Source organism: Myripristis murdjan, chromosome 1 (genome assembly GCF_902150065.1).
Source record: "Myripristis murdjan chromosome 1, fMyrMur1.1, whole genome shotgun sequence".
NCBI classification, from domain to species: domain Eukaryota; kingdom Metazoa; phylum Chordata; class Actinopteri; order Holocentriformes; family Holocentridae; genus Myripristis; species Myripristis murdjan.
Window position 1 is genome coordinate 21,325,839 of NC_043980.1, and position 17,844 is coordinate 21,343,682.

At 44.5% G+C, this 17,844-nt stretch overlaps 1 protein-coding gene across 1 annotated transcript in view; it reads right to left on the reverse strand.

Moving 5' to 3' along the window:
* Positions 1–2,031: 2,031 nt before the first annotated feature.
* The window catches only part of fam184b (family with sequence similarity 184 member B), a 21,485-nt gene continuing 5,672 nt past the window's right edge, over positions 2,032–17,844 (reverse strand). The window contains exons 2-18 of the mRNA XM_030058226.1: positions 16,801–16,989; positions 14,040–14,672; positions 13,251–13,386; positions 12,595–12,746; positions 11,929–12,474; positions 11,278–11,385; positions 10,771–11,069; positions 10,189–10,339; positions 9,079–9,198; positions 8,626–8,758; positions 7,952–8,082; positions 7,439–7,554; positions 6,598–6,930; positions 6,208–6,322; positions 4,805–4,912; positions 2,719–3,119; positions 2,032–2,632 (exon numbers count right to left, since the gene is read on the reverse strand). Coding sequence (XP_029914086.1) covers positions 2,560–2,632; positions 2,719–3,119; positions 4,805–4,912; positions 6,208–6,322; positions 6,598–6,930; positions 7,439–7,554; positions 7,952–8,082; positions 8,626–8,758; positions 9,079–9,198; positions 10,189–10,339; positions 10,771–11,069; positions 11,278–11,385; positions 11,929–12,474; positions 12,595–12,746; positions 13,251–13,386; positions 14,040–14,672; positions 16,801–16,989 — 3,744 coding nt within the window. The 3' untranslated portion in view covers positions 2,032–2,559. The remainder of the gene's footprint in view (positions 2,633–2,718; positions 3,120–4,804; positions 4,913–6,207; positions 6,323–6,597; positions 6,931–7,438; positions 7,555–7,951; positions 8,083–8,625; positions 8,759–9,078; positions 9,199–10,188; positions 10,340–10,770; positions 11,070–11,277; positions 11,386–11,928; positions 12,475–12,594; positions 12,747–13,250; positions 13,387–14,039; positions 14,673–16,800; positions 16,990–17,844) is intronic.

The following is a 17,844-nucleotide window of genomic DNA, read 5'->3' on the forward strand; positions in this document are numbered from 1 at the left end:
TTTATTAGCTACGACCAGCAGCTGTATAGCTTGGGTGTATAGGTCAAGTGTGTCTGAGTGAAGGTGTGTGTGTGTGTGTGTGTGTGTGTGTGTGTGTGTGTGTGTGTGTGTGTGTGTGTGTGTGTGTGTGTGTGTGTGTGTGTGTGTGTGTGTGTGTGTGTGTGTGTGTGTGTGTGTGTGTGTGTGTGTGTGTGTGTGTGTGTGTGTGTCTCTGTGTGTGTGTGTCTCTGTGTGTGTGTGTGTGTGTGTGTGTGTGTGTGTGTCTGTGTGTGTGTCTGTGGCCAAAGCGGGCATAGGGTGGCAATTGGAGTGGCTTATTGCAAACTTCCAAATGGATTCACAGACTCGCACAAGATTTTGTGGAAAGGTTGGTCATGAGCCAAAGGACAACTCATTAACTGTTCATGCCAACTAGCAAAAGGGGAGTGTGGCTGTGAGAGTGGCCTACATGGCCAAACACTGCAGAAAGACACAAACACACACACTGACACTTTTAATTGTTGACAGTCTGCCCTGCCCCCTATATTTTACACTCCCCCCTTTCATAATTAATGAACTGTTTGTCATAGACAGTTGTGGAAGGTATCATCAGTCTCAACATACTGTTGTGGTGCGAGTTAGCCCAGCACCCTTTACTTTAGCTATGCACCCTTTCATGGCTCATTAAGTGTTTGTTTTAGACACTTGTTGGGGTCATCGTTGGACTAAACAGAGTTCATTTTGTGGGAGGCATCGTTAGACTCAGCAGAGGTTCCTTTTTTAGTGACGTGAGTTTGCTCCTCCATATCGTTCTGTTGGTCTGTTAGTTTACTGGTTCACAAAGCTGTGCCCTCCCTACAGTGACCTCTACCTATGAGGTCGAAATTTGCCATGGAGGTCAAGCATTTGTGAGTTTGTGTGTGTGCGTGTGAATGCATGCATGTGCGGTTTGTGAATTTGTGCTTACAATGTTTTTTTTTTGTTTGGTTGGTTTTTTTTTTATCATTAATCATGCCAGGGTCTATTGAATGACGATTCTAGAGGCACAGAAAAATGAGATTTTGTTCACCTGCTATCGGATCTTCAAAACACAATCTGGAAATTGTTGGTCTCACATTGTGATCACAGTTGTATGTTGTATGGACACTTGAACCACCAAGTGATTAAATGCAATGTGACAGAGACAGCAAGGACAATGGGGAAGTGTTGACATAAAGCAATGTGATTTTATGAAACTTGTACACCGAGATCTCAAAAAACCACATCAAAATAACAATTGTAATTGTGGCTCATTGCAGGTTGGAGCTCAACCTTATTGCGATGTCTAATGTGTTGATTTGATGTTGCATTACATTAAAAAAAAAAAAAAAAGAAAAAATTATATACTAAAAACACCTAACTCTCAATACCGTTTTTGTTGGAAAAGGTCTTAGAATATATCATAACTTCATTAGTTTCCTGTAATATGATCTGATGTAATCTAGGGCTGGACGATAGATTAATATTATATCTATCTTATTGTGATACAAGACATCGTCTGGAATTTTGTATATCGTAATGTCGTGATAAGTGTTGTCTTTTCCTAGTTTTAAAGGCTGCATTACAGTAAAGGGATGCAGTTTTCTGAACTTATTAAACTGTTATCACTGTTCTGCTATTTGTCCCTACCTGCTCGGTCATCATTTCTTTAATCTACAGTGACTGTTTATCAAAAATCTCATTGTGTAAATATTTTGTGAAAGCACCAACAATCTACAGTATCAATAGTATCACTGCAAAATCAATTTTGAGGTATTCAGTCAAAAATATTGTGATATTTGATTTTGTCTACATCAGCCAGCCCTCATACTACATAGGTGCTACCTACTATCTGAGGAATTGTTTATTTTGAGATTAAACTTTTCAATTTCATATACCTGTGAATAATATCGGTGCTGATTTTGATTTCTAGATGCTAGCTTGTTGTAGACAGTATACAAAGAATGAGCACTTAGAAAAACAAAATATTTTATTCAATTTTCCATTAAGATTACTATACATTTTTGCATTGAGACAAGCTTCATTTTGGTATGGTCAGTCATGTATGTGTGTTTTCTGTCTGTTCGTTTGAGAAGGACCTTGATTGGATATACTGAATGCCTCCACACTTGAAGAGAGATGTTATACGTACATAGGACGCTTCGTTGTTAGTTTAAGAAATGCACAAGTTTGCTTCGAGTCAAGTCTTAAGATTAGACCGATAGTTGCATTTATAAAAGGAAGACTGCTTTAAAACGATATGGAGGCATTCCAGATTATACAAACAAGATCCAGGGCTATGTCTGAGAGGAGGTCAGGCATGTGTTTGAGAAGCACTTTTTGGTTTAGCTTTGAGGCAATGTTTTCGAGATGGCCTTGCTGGTGATGAGCCCATTTATCCGTTATTGTGGCTATGTCTGTTTGTCTGTGTGTTTGTGTGCACATATGGGAAGCAAACTGATGTGTGTAAGAAGCAATGGACTGTATATGCTGAAATGTTATTGCAGCTGCTGCATGTATGTATGTATGTATATGTCTGTGTGTGCGTGTGTATGTGTGCATTCAGAAGGAGAAGTATTTGGTGAACCACTCCTGTTTTAGCCCCTCTGTCCCCCTCTGATCCAGATAGGGGCCCCTAGAAAAACACAGGAAATAATCAGAGACTTGAAGAGTCATAATGAAATATCACTATTAAATGGCTGGTCTGAAAAATGCTGATACCTGATTGGTTGGTTCTGTAGGTAGGAGCGCGACTCCTGGAAAGACGGGGAGACGTAGCGAATGCCAGCTTGCGGGGAGGGGCAGACGGGGAGGGGGGCGGTGGGGGCCGGAGTGGCGGGGGTGCAGGAGGTCCGGGACCTGGCCGAGCGAGGCAGGGACGGGGAGGACTGTTGGCTCAGGGAGAGGGAGGTGTGCTTATGTGGAAGAGAGGAAGTGGAGTAGTGGGGGGAAGTCTGGGGGTGGGAGCTGGACGGGTGGGGAAGGGTGGAGGAGGAACGCTGGGGGAGGGACGAGGAGGAGGAGGGAGAGGAAGAAGAGGAGGACTGGGGCAGGAAGAGGCTCCTGTCGTAGGCGCCGACACTGGGGATGCTGGTGGCACGAGGAGGAGACTCCTCCAAACGCTTTCTCTGTCAGCAGAAAAACATTCACAAGCAGTTGTTTAAAACACCTCAAAACAACATTTGTCTATTTTCTTTTCCTTGGTGTTACCTAGAATTCAGCAGCATCAGTAAACTACACACAGAAAGCTGAAGTTTGAATTCCTCACTTCCTGTGGGTGGGGAAGTGACTGTACCCTGAGAAAAAGAATTTATCAGTCTGTGAATCGATGATGACCTTTTTTTTGTTTCATGAAAATCTTGCCTATTGTGGCAGTAACCATATCTGTAGACAACAATCATATAAAGAGTTAAGCATTATGCAATTCCTGACCATTGGGAGGTGTTGAGAGTACGAACTCCATTTGTAAACAGAATCAGTCCTGCTTCCAAATTCACGGTAGATCACTTGTACAAAACCAAAAGTTAAAAAAATGTGTTTTGGGGATGGAAATAAGGGATGTGTTTACTCTCACAAGGCTCTTGTTGGATTATTTGGATTATATCGAAAATGTGAAGCTGCACACTCTCAGGGACAAGGTGAGCTGCTTTGAGTGAACCTTTTCTGTCGCCACATTGCTAACTGCAGCAGCAGAGGCACTTGCATGACTGATCTGAAATTTGGACACATTCATCTGCAGAATGTGCAGTTTCAGAATGAGTCTCAGTTTTGAATGAAATTGAAGAGGCGAGGGGGTGAAGTGGAGGGCAGAGGAGGAGCTTGTCATTACAGAAACTTAGAAAGCTCAAACCAGGCAACAACAAAAGGCCCAGTGATGACTCTCAAATTGCAAGAGGTCATTTTACTGTAAAAAAAAAAAAAAAAATGCCTGTAATATTGCTTAATATAGAAAACATAAAGCATACATTGACACTGTAAGAATAGGAATTGGTGATTCATAATGCGTTTTTGGTTCCCTTCTGTTGTTTGATGCATTTTTGTTTTTCTGCAGCTAACTAGCCAAATGTGAAACCACTGGCATCACAAGGAGATATTCTCAGCACAGCTACAAGGTGATGCCAGGAAAAAAAAAAAAAAAAAGATCTAGAACACAAATATCAGCTGTCAGGTTTCAGTGTCAGAGAAAGGTAGAAGGAAGAGCACACCTCTGTCTCCCATCAAGCTACACTGGAGCTGCACTGCTGCTGCTCTCTATGATTTATGATGCATCAGATTTGGTGAGTTTACAAACAAAAAAATTGAACTGCACCTGAAGACAACAAAATGGTACCAGGAACACAATGGAAATTCCCATTGTGTTCCTGGTACCACTGTGTATTTTTATAATTTTTAAATATAAACAATCATTTAAATTCACAAAACCTATGGGTTACAATATAAGATTACACATAATTAAACTTGCATGTACTTGCATGTGAATATGCATTTTTAATTGTGTTGATATCTCATTTTGGGAAGAAAAAAAAAACAGTCCTTAATAATATCATGAATGGCTGAGGGTAATATTCCAAGACATCCACAGTCTCATGACAAATAAAAGTTGTGGTATGGCCACATTACACAGAGGGAGCAAGGCTTTGCAACAGACTGGTGATCTGTTGAGGGGGCGTGCTTGTGCATTTTGCCGCTTGGTGCCAGGGAAACAGAAGTTGGCTCCAGCCCAGTGAGACATGCTGGCTGGAGGGAGGCTTATGTTAATGAATACATTATGTGCAAAACACCGCATGAGACTAACAGACAAACTCACCCTCATGGTTGGCGTGACACTCCCGGGGCGGGATTTGTTGTCACGGCGCCTTAGGGTGCTGTTGTCCCCAGCAACAGGAGGGTGGAGCTGCAGCTGATGCCTCTCTTCCTGGAGGGAAGGAGGACGAGGAGAGGCGGAGCACTCATTGGCCTTATTCACAGTTGTTGTTGTTGTTGTTGTTGGATTAGTCTAGAGGGTGAATTCGAATGCCAAGTTGCCTCATGCCACACAGACGATACATAAGCCATTATGGCACAAGAGACCTCAATATTGAAGATTTCTTCTATTTACATAAATACAGATCAAAGATGTTTAAGAAAGCCACTTCAATTTTTACATAAGCAGGTACAGACTAACGCCACAATAAGAAATCACAACTGGATATGATCCTGATTGACTCACCTCACTTGACAGTCACTGAAATCCTTCCAATCAGATGCATTTGCAGCATTTAAAAACACAGCCTCTCCTTGAAAGACTCCACTCAACTGTCTCTGCTCTACTGAATTAGAGGTGCTAGTGATGTCAGCCAATCAGGATTCAGTGTCATGAGTTTTAGCAAATTCATTCATTAAATACTACCTCTAATTCTACAACATTTATTTGCAACACATCAATGAGAACATTAACCGCAACCTTATTACATTTGAAATAATATGAATAATATGACAATATGGATTCTTTAAAGGAACAGTTCACCCAAAATACAGTACAAAATGGCTATTCTCCCATCTGGTGCAATGTGTTCATCGAGATGACCGAAAACAAAATCAATGTTGCCCACTGGCACAGGTACCCTTCTGCTGTTTCTGTCTGACTCATCAAGGTTTCCAGTCTGCTGTGGCGTTCCCTGTACAAAGGAGCTGGATGGGTGCATGTTTGTGGAATCCAAACTCACTCAGATAGATTCAGTTTGTCTGTGTTCTTTGGCAGGAAATAGTTCCCAATGAAACTCTTCGCGCCCGAGGGTTAGAGATCATGCCCGGTTTCTGTGTCATCCTTTTTGAAAAGAGCTGTTGCTGTTGGGTTTTTTATATTCATATTTTTGGCTATTTGAGCTCCAAAAAACGAATACCCATTTATCCCCGCTGCAATGGGATGCTGGTAAACAAGATACAAGATCGCTGCAGGCTGGAAACTTCACCAAATCACACAGAAACTACCTGGATTGATAAACTGCACTACAGGCAAGTTGGAAAAATATCATTTTTAGTATTTTGGGTGAACTGTCATGTACTGAGCTTGAAAATGTTCCACAAATCAAATTGCCCCTGCCTTCCTGCCTGGACTGGGACACACAAGGATTCAAATTTGAAAGTGATTAATGTTATTTCATCATTTGTATGTGTGTGTCCGTGTGTGTGTGTGTGTGTGTGTGTGTGTGTGTGTGTGTGTGAGCTCACCATTAATCGTTTGATAAGCTGGTCTCTCTCTGTCAGTCTCTCCTGAAGCCTCCCCAACTGCAGATCATCACATCGAGGCTCTCTCCTCCTGCACCTCTCTTCCCGCTCACGCAGCCTGGAACACACACACACACACACACACACACACACACACACACACACACACACACACATCACATCTCATCATACACATACTCTTTCTCTCATACCTGTCCTCAAGCACGATCAAAGTTAAAACAGATTTTAACCAGCTCGCTTATAATTAATCTTAGATCATCACCCTGACATCTGTCATTCTGTAACCAATCATCATCAGTCTCTCTCTCACTGTATGTGTGTGTCTGTCTACTGATGTGTGTGTCAGCTTGTGTGTGTGTGTGTCCTACTCACTCCTTCTCTAAGGCCACTATGCGAGCCTGCAGGTGTGTCTGGGCACTGCTGTATTCAGAGACCAGGCTCTGCATTTCCTTCTTGTGCTCTCTCCTGATCTCCTCCACCGCCTCTTTCCTCCTGTCCTCCTCCCCCTCCTCTTCTTTTGTGTCATCCTCTTTCTTCTCCTCCCAGTGCTTCTGGGACTCCTCCAGCTTCTCCATCTCCACCCGCAGTTTCTCCACTTCCTCCTTCAGACGTTGTGCTTCCTCCTCCAGCTGGGCATCTCTCTTCGCTAGTGTTTCTGTTTTGTCCCCCTCTTTCTCTTTGCCTTCAGGCTCTTCATGTATCTGCCTAGAGGACAAGGACAGAGGAGAGGGGGAAGATATAAGAGAGGGAGGCGTCTGATTGAAACAATACAAATAATGACTGGAATAGCAGTTATTTGTATTTTCCCACTTCAACTTGCCATTTGTAACAGCAGGTTTGGGAAATTAGATGAAGACATCAGAGATCGACAGTGGGTTGAATCCATCGCTAGCAGAAATTCTCTTGCTGATTTAAATTACCCTGACCTTCAGTAATATAACGTGTAGCCTACAGCTCCAAAACTTAAAAAAGGAAGCACACACAAGGACAGAAATTATGCTCTAAGTTGATTTCAGTTTTATTTCAAAGAGCTTCCCTCAGGTTGTTCTGGTCTTGTCCTGTTTGATTGCCTTTTACATCTGTGCTGCAGCATGATACTAGCTGTTTTTATGTTGACTGCGTGGACTTACGATTTAAAATACATATACATGAAAAATGCCCCTTACTTGTGCATATAAACTGCTAACACCACACACACCAATTCTTTCTTTACCTCTCCTTTAGTTGCTCCCTCAGAGTTGTGTTCTCCCTCTGCAGCTCCAGCAAAGCACAGCGACCCTCATCCAGCTGTCGCTCAAACACCTGCCACTGGTTCTGCTGCTTCAGGTCCTGTAAACGCACACACACACACACACACACACACATGCAAGGAAAGCGTTCATACTCTACTTTTCATGATACACTGGCTAATTTTGCTTAAGATCCTCACACGTTTTGATGGTTTGATCTCAGCATCAAGAGGCATTTTCTGCATGTGAAAGATAAAGCCAGCTGTCAGTTACAATGGCTGTGAACTATCTGTGTGTGTGTGTGTGTGTGTGTGTGTGTGTGTGTGTGTGTGTGTGTGTGTGTGTGCGCGTGCAATTGTGTGAGTGAAGGAAATGTGATAGGAGACAAAGAAACTGGGAAAGAAAAATGAGTGTGCATGAATCTGTGTGTGTGCATGTGCGTGTGTGTGTGTGTGTGTGTGTGTGTGTGTGTGTGTGTGTGTGTGTGTGTGTGTTACCTGTTGCAAGGCCATCATCTGTGTGTGTGTCTGTAGTTCAGCCTGTAGGTCCTCTATCTGCTGCATGTGTCTCTGGGTCATCTGTCTGCTCCACTCTGTATGCTGTTGGGTCAACTCTGCACGCTGCTTATCTGATAATACACAAAACACACAGAGACACACACACACACACACATGCACACACACACAAATAATACAGAAAACAAAATCAATGTTGCCCACTGGTACAGGTACCCTTCTGCTGTTGCCATGGTGAAGTGTATCCATGGCAATAGGAACTTCACTGTAGAATTTGTAATCTCAATGTGTACGATTTGTATGTGTGTGTGTGTGCATGATTGTCTGCATGTGTGTGTATGAGTGTGTGTGAGAGAGAGGCAGACAGAGATATACAAAGAAACTGAGAAAAGGAGAAGAGTGTGAACATGTGTGCATGCATTTTAATGTGCATGTGTGTGTGTGTGTGTGTGTGTGTGTGTGCATGTACATCTATGGCTGCTTGTGTGTTTGTATGAGAGGGAGGCAGACAGAGATGTGCAAAGAAACTGAAACAGAGGCGAGTTGTGAGTGTCTGTGGCTATACATGTGTATGTGCATGTGGATGTGAGTGTTAGTGTGTGCATGTGCTTATGCTTGCACATGCATGTGTGTGTGTGTGTGTGTGTGTGTGTTACCTAGCTGCAGATGGAGGAGGGTCTGTAGTCTGTTCCTCTCAGACAGCACGTCTTCTTTAGCTTGTCTCTCCAAAGCCTGCAGCGCCATGGCGTGATTGTGTCTCTCCTCAGCTAAAGACTGGGTTTGGGGCTCCTTCAACACAGTAACACACACGGTCCTTTCACATCAGGGGCTGCATGCTTTACACAAACCTGCATCCACAGCTCCATGTTCTCAGGTCGCACAAACATACTTAATCAAGCATGTATTACATCCGTAAACATGTAACATTCATACACAGACATACATACGCTCATGCATAGCATAACAGCACACTGCCTCTCCGCTCATACTGAGCTGTGCTCCTGCTATCATCAAAGCAGCTAAATTATTCATCACAGAGAAAAACGTTTGAGGGAGTGTACATATGTATTTTTGAGCGTGTGTGCGTGCATATCTGCTTGTGCCAATACCTGCAGCTGTTCCCTCATTTTCTTGTTAATCTCCTTGGTCTCTTGGACCTCCTTCCGCAGCCTTTCAATCTCGGGGTTGCCATGGCAATCATCTCCCAGGCCCGCCCTTTTTTTCTCCACCTGCGGAGACATTAGAGACAAACGTGGCTTGCCAAAATGGAGTGTCACCTGGATGGGAGAGGGTGAAAAGGCAAATTTATACACCGCGAAGATGGAAACCATGGAAACGCTCATTTCGTGTCACGTTTATGTAAATCGGTACGTCTCGCAAGACATGAGGCACTGGTCACGCGCCTCCTGAAATCTGAAACAGTTTTAGGTGCACAGTGTGTTTGACTTTGCAATGGAGGAGCAAACTAATTGTCTGTACTTCAGTGATTTCATAGTTTTCATTTTTTTTATAATTTATTTAATGTTTTGTATTTTTGTTGTTACTGTTGTTATGGACAGATTTGAGGAGTGGCTGGTGGAGAAGCTTGGAAATACTCTCTAATTCAAGTAGAGCTCATCTTAAAGATGTTTTAAAGATGCAATCCACAATATCTGCGTTACCCCAAGCATCACAAAATGGCTGAGTCAAAAATCAACAAGTAAGTTGGGTTGTCGCACATATTGCAGATTAGAACTTCAACTCCTGGGTCAGATAGGCGAAGGCGTCGGTGTAGCCGTGGCAACTGACAAATTCATCGGGCATAACACACTGCCTTGTCGCCATAGACACAGAACGCAAACACACTAGTGTTGAATCTAAAGGCTCAAAATGTTGTATAACATGTGTCAGGACACATTTTGTCTTATGAAGTATGAAACTTAAGAGGTAAGAGGTTCAGCCTCCTGAGCATGCTTCAAGAATGAGTCAAAGAAACTGGAAAAGTAACCAAAGAAACGAGTGTCATCAAATGAGTTCAAGCTTGACCACCTGCTTGTCCACTTTGCTTATAGATCAGTGGTTCTCAGTGCTGGTCCTCCAGTGCCACAGCCTTTTCTGTGCTTCTGAGTGGTAAACCTGGAGCCATTCACCTTGTTTCCCAGGTGCGCCTCAATTCCTGATAAGATGTCAAAGGGGAAAAAAAACAGTTTGGACTGAAACTCACTGGCTTCGATGGTTACCTGTGACTGCAGATCGGTTAGCTGGCCCTGCAGCTCAGCTAATTGGGTCTGCAGCTCCTGCTCTCGATCCTGCCATCTCTGATCGCCCTCAGCAACAGCGGCATTCAGCTCTATCCTGAACTCTGCTCGGAGACGCTCCTCACACTCTGCCCTGGAGGCACACATCAGAACAAGAATAAGGCAGAGTTAACCTGCTCACTCAATTACTATTCATTTATTCCTCCTACACTGTAATATTTGGCAATGCATTTTCTAGATGCTTAGTGTCCTGTCCTGTCTGATTTTTAAAGGATGATTTTTTTATGGCATTAATGGAAAGAGGGGAGAGATAAGGAGGCCAACATACAGCACAGGTTTGGTAGCCAGATTTTAACCCACAGCATTGCAGGTACATGAGGCCTTCATGAGGATTTCTGTCCCTTTATCTTCACCTCAAACCACATGCCAGAACATTTCATGCCCCCCAACTCAGACCTTCCCCAGTGGCCTTTCAAGAGGACAGCAGGGAGTAAATACAGGGAGAATCAAGACTTTGTAGTGCAAGCCTAAGCAATACTTGCTGTTCCATGCTTAGGCTGCTACCTGATCCTGTCCTCGGTGTGCCGCTGGCTCTGCTCTAGAAGACTCCTCTCAGTGTTCAGTCGGCTCTGTTCCAGGACTTTCTCCTCCAGCCTGTGTTTGTCAGCCCTCAGGGACACGATCTCCCTCTGTTGCCTCTCCCTCTGCCTCTCTCCCTCCTCCTGTACCCGAGCCAATCGGCACTGAGCCTGATCCAGTTCTTCCACCAAATGAGAGCACCGTGGTCCGCATGTGGGCGGGGCTTCAGGGGCCACCTTGTCTTTACTTTCTTGCTGTTGGATCGCTGACTCCAGCCTTCGGATCTGGGAACAGAAAAATTTTGTTACGAAAATGTCTGGACGTTACTACTACGGTCAGTATTGTGCGAGCTGATTGGCCTATGTGTGTCATCGAAATGCTGTTCAACGATTGCAAGTGAGGAAGACAGTGTGGGGGAGTTCCTTTCCTCTATTGCATGTCGTTTATGAAAAATACACAAGCAAATGACAAACATGGACTGAGGCCTCTCACCTCATTGGTGGCGTCCTGCAGCTTCGTCTGAAGTTCCTCCTTTTCTCTCTCCAGCCCTCTGCGTACCTCCTCACTGCTTCTCCTCTCCTCTTCCAAACGCACGCACACCTAACAAGCAGATCAATCATCATAAAAACAACTGTGTTACATTAACGATTTATTTTCTGTATAGCGTTTTATCTCAGCCATCCTATTTACCGGTTTATTACTTAGGGCTTATTAATAATTAGTTAAAATGGGGAGTGCATTATGAGGCTCAAAAGGATCAGGTCATACATATGTGATGAAATACCTCTATATCTGCACATTTACAGTGACTGCAATAAATATTCAGAAAACACGTTCTTGAAATAGACTGGCTGGGTGAATTCCTATGAAAGCTTTCAGTTTAGTCATGTGGGGGTGGTAAGAGGGTAAAAAGAGGCATTTTTGTGCCAGCTGAGAGATGGATTGTGTAAAAGAGGGTACAACTCAATACTTGTGATGTGTACGGCACAACCTTGCTGAAAGTTGTGCCGTACACATCTCTGAGTCATAGCCACTGCTGTGGAGTATCTAGAGTGTGTCATCAGATATGCCCCCCCCCCCCCCCCCCCCCCCCCCCCCCCCCCCCTTCCCCCGCTGAGTGCAGGTACATGACGACATGCTGACCTCTTGGTTGGTCTTCTTCTCTGAGCTCAGGGCTTCCTGGGCGTTCTGGAGCTCCGCTGCATGTCTCCTCATCACCTCCTCTATCGCCCTCCGCACTTGCTCCTTCAGCCTTTTCCTGTCCTCCTCTGCTTTCTCTGCCAGTCTCTTCTTCTCCTCTTCCAGTTTTTGCTGCAGACTGGCCTTTTCCACCTCCACCTGTTCTTTGTTGCCGTCCAGCTGTGAACGAACACGGACCCTCTCCACTTCTATCTCCTTGCGAAGACACTCTACCTCGTCCTCCTTCTCTCTCCTCAGACGCTCTTTGACCTCTTCCATTTCTTTGCGGAGCGCCTCCTTGTCCTCTTCTCTCTCCTTGCGGAGTCTGTTTCGGTCTTTCTCGAACTGATCCTTCTCTTGTTCTCTCTCCCGCTGCATGGTCTCCCTCTCCTTATCTATGTCTTTCTGCAGTTTATCCCTCTCGTCGTCTGCATGTTTTTGAACACGCCTCAGCTCCTCCGTCTGAGCTCTCACCATCTCAGAGCGCAAACTGGACAGAGCCTCTGCATGCTACACACACAAACACACACACACACACAAATTATTCAACAAACAAGCCTCATGCTAGATTTATGTATTCATGTTTGCTTATATTTATGTTGCATGTGCATGTGTGTGTGTGTGTGTTACCTGGCGTATCTGCCGGGCGTGGTCACTGTTTCTACCACTGCTCTGCAGCTCCAGCTCTCTGTTCCTGCTCTGCAGACGGCTCACCTGACTCCTCAGCTCATCCACCTCAGCACACACACACACCTCACAGCCACCACGGCTCAGCAGTTCCGCTGGCACGTGCCCACACACACACACACACACACACACACACACACACACACACACACACACACACACACACACACACACACACACACACACACACACAAAATAAATGCCAACAAACACGTGAACACAAACATACACATACGCGTGCATTGCACAGTGACACACACGGTTATACATCAGACCAAGACTAAATGCAGAAGAACCCTGAACGCACTCATCCTTATGCAATAAATTTCAGGGTGTTTTTGCTGACTGGGTGTGATGACACTTTGATGAAACTGTTTGCTTTTGTTGAGGATGAATAATGATTTGCCTCTGTTGCATTTATGAATAATAATATGCTTTTGTTGCATTTTCTGCGTATTATCATTTGCGAAGAGGGGAAAAATGAATTAAGCTGTGTCAAAATGAATGATGGATGTATACCGAACTGACTGAGCTCAACTGAATTGAACCAATTTCAGCTTCCTTCGAGAAACAGGCAGGCAGGTAGATTGAATGACTACCTGCCCTGCTCTGCAGCTCGTCCTCCTGCAGGAGCAGCCTCTCCTTGGCGACGGCTAGCTCCTCCTCTGCCCGCTTAGCTGCACCCTCTGCCTCAGCGACACGCCTCCGGCCCAGCTCCAGCTCCTCCTCTAAGTCCTGGAGGGAGGCGTGAAGGTCCGGAGGAGTTGAGGGGGGAATTGCAGAGAAGTATTGCGAGGTGACAAAGGAGGCCACATGGGAATAGAGAAAGACAGATGAGGGAGAGGGAGAAACCGACAGGGAGTTTTGAGACAGATGAGAGGAGGGAAAGAAAAAAGAACACGAGTAAGTGAGAGACAGGGAGAGTGTTAGAGAGAAGACGTAGAGTGAAATGTGGTGAGTCAGGGAGCCATCTAGCCCAGCTGTGAGGCTTTAATGGTCTGCTGTGAAGGCTTATGTCAGCTCCGTGCCAGCTCTCATAGGGCTTCTTAATGCTCATGTGTGAGGCAGTAATGGCGGTGCAGCGAATCTATCCTGCTCAAACTACTCATTAGCAGACAGTTGGCAGAGGGAGTAGCACTCAGAGAGGGCAGCCTGTGGTTAGACGAGAAAGATCCCCTCCCTCGCTCTCTCACCCCTTCTGTCTCTCACGTTCCCATCAATACCATCATTAGGACGGTGCATCAGAGATGAGAAGCTGGAACATTTCAATTAACTCTCACCTCCCTATGCAGAACACTATATACTATACCTTCTAGTATGCCTGTGATTGGCAGGTGCGTGTGTGTGTGTGTGTGTGTGTGTGTGTGTGTGTGTGTGTGTGTGTATACCTGTATTCGCTCCTGCAGTTTGAGAGTGTTTCTCTTGCTTTCATCAAGCCTCTCCAGGTGACTTTCCACTTCTGCCTCCGCCCTCTTCACTCTTTCCCTCAAAGCGCTGTGCATCCCTTTCTTCTCCTCCTCCTCTCTTTCTTCCCACCTGCGCCGCTCCTCCCTCCTCTCTGCCTCCATTCTCTTCCTCATCTCCTCTTTCTCCTCTCTCAGGGCGTTCATCTTTCGTTCCCAGCCGTCCCGTTCCTCTTTCACTGCCTTCCTCTTCTCCTCCTCTGCTTGCTCCCTCCCTTCCTTCAGTGCTTTCACCTCCTCCAAGAGGGCTTTCCCTCCCTCAAAGTCATCCTTCTCCTCTGGCGTTCTCTCCTCTTCTTTCTTTTTCTCCTCCTCCTCAGCAGCTTTCCGTAGTTGCTCACACTGAGCATCCAACTCTTGGACCTGCTCCCCAGCCTTCTCCAGTTCTTCACCCAGCTGCAGGCTCTCATCCTGGGCAGCACTAAGCTGAGCCTTCGCTTCTTGGAGCTTCTCGACTGCGGCCTGGAGCTTCTCCTCATACCCCTTTCTCAGCTCGGCCACAGTCTCGCGCTCCCTCTCCTCCGCCTGGGCACGGAAGCTCTCAAAGTCTGCCTGCACCTGAAGGCACAGAGAACCTGTTACACACTGCACACACATATATGAACTCAGTGGCTACTTTCTTGAGTACACCTTGCTTGTACTGGGTATGACTACATTGTATGCACAGCAACATAGTATTTTTGAAGTGTTGAACACGGAACAAAGTCCCATTCAGACATGTTCTCCATGGACCCCAGTTCATTCTGACTCAATAGCATCATGAGATTCATGCAGGTTTCATTCATGCTATGGAGATCCTAATCCACCTCATCCCCAAAGGCACTCTTTTGAGTTCTAGGCCTATGTAGCCTGGCTGACTGACTGTGTGGGACAGCAAGGATCTGTCACTGTTTTGTCTGCACGGGCTCCACTCATTCAGCAGTATTTGCTCAAATTCTGAGTGTCGTTTTTGATCGGTTCTCTTTTTTGAATTCACAACACTCCTCGTCTGCTGCTCAAATGCGCATTGCCCCACAACCTGCTATGCCATCAGCTACCACGGGCACTGTCTCCTCATTATCTGCACTACAAGCTGATAAGATCAAAAGAGCCTCTCAAGACTCTAGAGATTATCTGGAGCTGATTTTCTGGTCTGCTATTAGCTAGGCTAGGGACTATGCAAGCCACTGGAGTAAACTTAAGTCTGTGTCATATTCATACAACTATCTTGAAATGCATGCTTCGCAACGTTGGTGCATTCCTGCTTGAAGTACCCATCTGTGGTGGCAAAGGGACATACCCAATCAGCAGCAATTTTTAGGTCCAGTGTAGCTGGCAAACAATGCACGGAAATATTCCCTACATCGTTACACCATTACCTGCCTGAGCTGCTGACAGAATGGATGCATTGATTCATGTATTTTACCCCAAATTCTGACTCTGCAATCAGCATTTCAAAAGGGAAACCGGGATACGTCCGACCAAGTAAATGTTTCCACGCTTGGGTCATTCAATTTTAGTGATAAGAACATAGTATGGTTCCCTACTACTTTCTTCTTCTTCTTCTACTTGTGTGTTCTGAAATGCCCTTCCACACATCAGTATTGTACTGAAATCTTATTTGCACACTTTTGACCCATTTGTTAGCTTGAACAAGTCTTGCCATTCTCCCCTGACCTCTCTCATCAGTGTTTACACCCTGAGGACCACAGCTGACTGGATGTTTGTCATTTATCACACCACTCTCTACAAACTCTCAGCCCTGTAGTGCCAAAAAATTCTAGTAGGTCAGCCATTTCTGAGATGGTGGGACTGATGTGTCTGGCGCCAACAATCAAGTCGCTTAAATCACGCTTCTTGCCAGTTCTGACAATTAATCGAAAAGTAACAGAACCTCTCGACCCCGTCTGCATGCTGTGCTTTTTTATATGTGACTCAGTGTCTGCAGAGCTATTTGCATTAGGGGAGAAATGTACCAAGTCAAGTGTCATATCTCACAAGGGCACATGTACTTTAAAGAGATGGTCGGCTGATCCATCACAGACAGACAGACAGACAGGTCAGGTGCACTTGTTAAAGCCCTTGTAGTCAGGTGAAGGTGTATTGGCTGGGTGGCATTTATGCTTGTTTTCAAATAAAGCCTTGTGCTGGAAACTTCCCAGACTACCTGCTCTGAATCATCCACAAAAAATGGCCAAGGACCACAATAGAACAGCACATAACAGAAGATGGGCAATCTGATGAATAAACACTTGCACTTGCAGTTCAGTGGCCAAATATATCAAAAGAAAAAAATGTAATTCATGAGCAGTTCTTCCTTTCTTGAGTCATTAAGATGAGTCTTAAGTCTTTTTTCCCAAAGAGCTTCTAAGAAATCCATGTAGATATTCATGATTGATGTTGCTGCAATGAAACACAACATGTAAATTAGGCATGCAATCTTAACCTGGGTGAAATTAATCTTGTATAGTCTATAGACTAAACAAGATTAATTACTGTAGGCACAATTAACTACATTCAGTGGTGCTGTTCTTCTCACTCTATCTATCATGTTTAAGGCTGGCTCCCAGTGGCTGTTTATGCCCTTAGTTTCTGTAATACACACTGTCCTTGCTGGTGTAGGCTCATCAAATGACCAGGAGGGTAGCTTGAAATGAGCACACCCATATACACACACAAATGCACACACACACACACACACACACACCTGGGCTCCAACCCTTTGCTGCTCCTCAAGAGACTCCTGCAGTTCTAGGAGGCGTGTCCTAAGCACTGACCCCTCCCCTTCGTGACATGTGTCCATGATAATGCGGTGCAGCTCTTCCTGGTGGGCGCGGTTCAGCGCCTGCAGGGCCACCTCTTGCTCCTCATTCTTAGTATTCAAAGAATAAATTACCTGGAGAGAGTGAGAACAAGAGGGAGGGAAAGAAACAGAATGGTAAAGGAGTGTGAGCGACTGAAGAAGTAGAAAAAAGGCATGGTGGCTGTAAAACCATAAATTTAGCAGTTTTGCACAATATGACTTTACAAATGTGACTATATTTAATAAATCTACAGCACTATAGCCAAACTTTTACTTAGGACAACTGCACAATTCTGCCATAGTTAGCCATATAAACTATCTTGATAACTGCAAAATATGTTAGTTTATTAATAAATGCATATATATTATCATGCACTATATGTGTTGTACATACAGTATGAACATCTATTAATTCTCCATTTCATAGTGTGATGGCTTATATGTTTTTAGGGAGCAGATGTTTTATATCACCAAATTTCTTTTCTTAACATCTGGGTTCTGTGCAAATTCCTTTTAAAAAAAAGTCCCCATGCTGCTTTTAACTTTGCATAAGTTATCTTATATCATGTTAAACTTGTTATAATGGCAGATAAAATAAGCTCAGTCTTTTGATGTTTAACAAGTGGACCAAGAAATCATTCATCGATTGTTACCATGGCGAGTGATTAATCTTACAAGCAGCAAATTTATTTGATTACTGCCTTTCCTGTAGGACACATATCTGAGCACCTTGTTAAGAAATTGAAGCTGGAATTGGGATTTTATTTCAGGAATAAGTATTGTTTTTCTTTTGCAGCCAAAAAAGGAACTGATCCCTACCACTTTGCCAGTACTTGATTATCACAATGTTTCATACTCACAAGCCTCCCACCAGTATATTCATACCTAGACACTGTGAATCATAGAGCTTTGAGGTTTAATAACTGTTAAGCTCTTGCTCGTCATTGT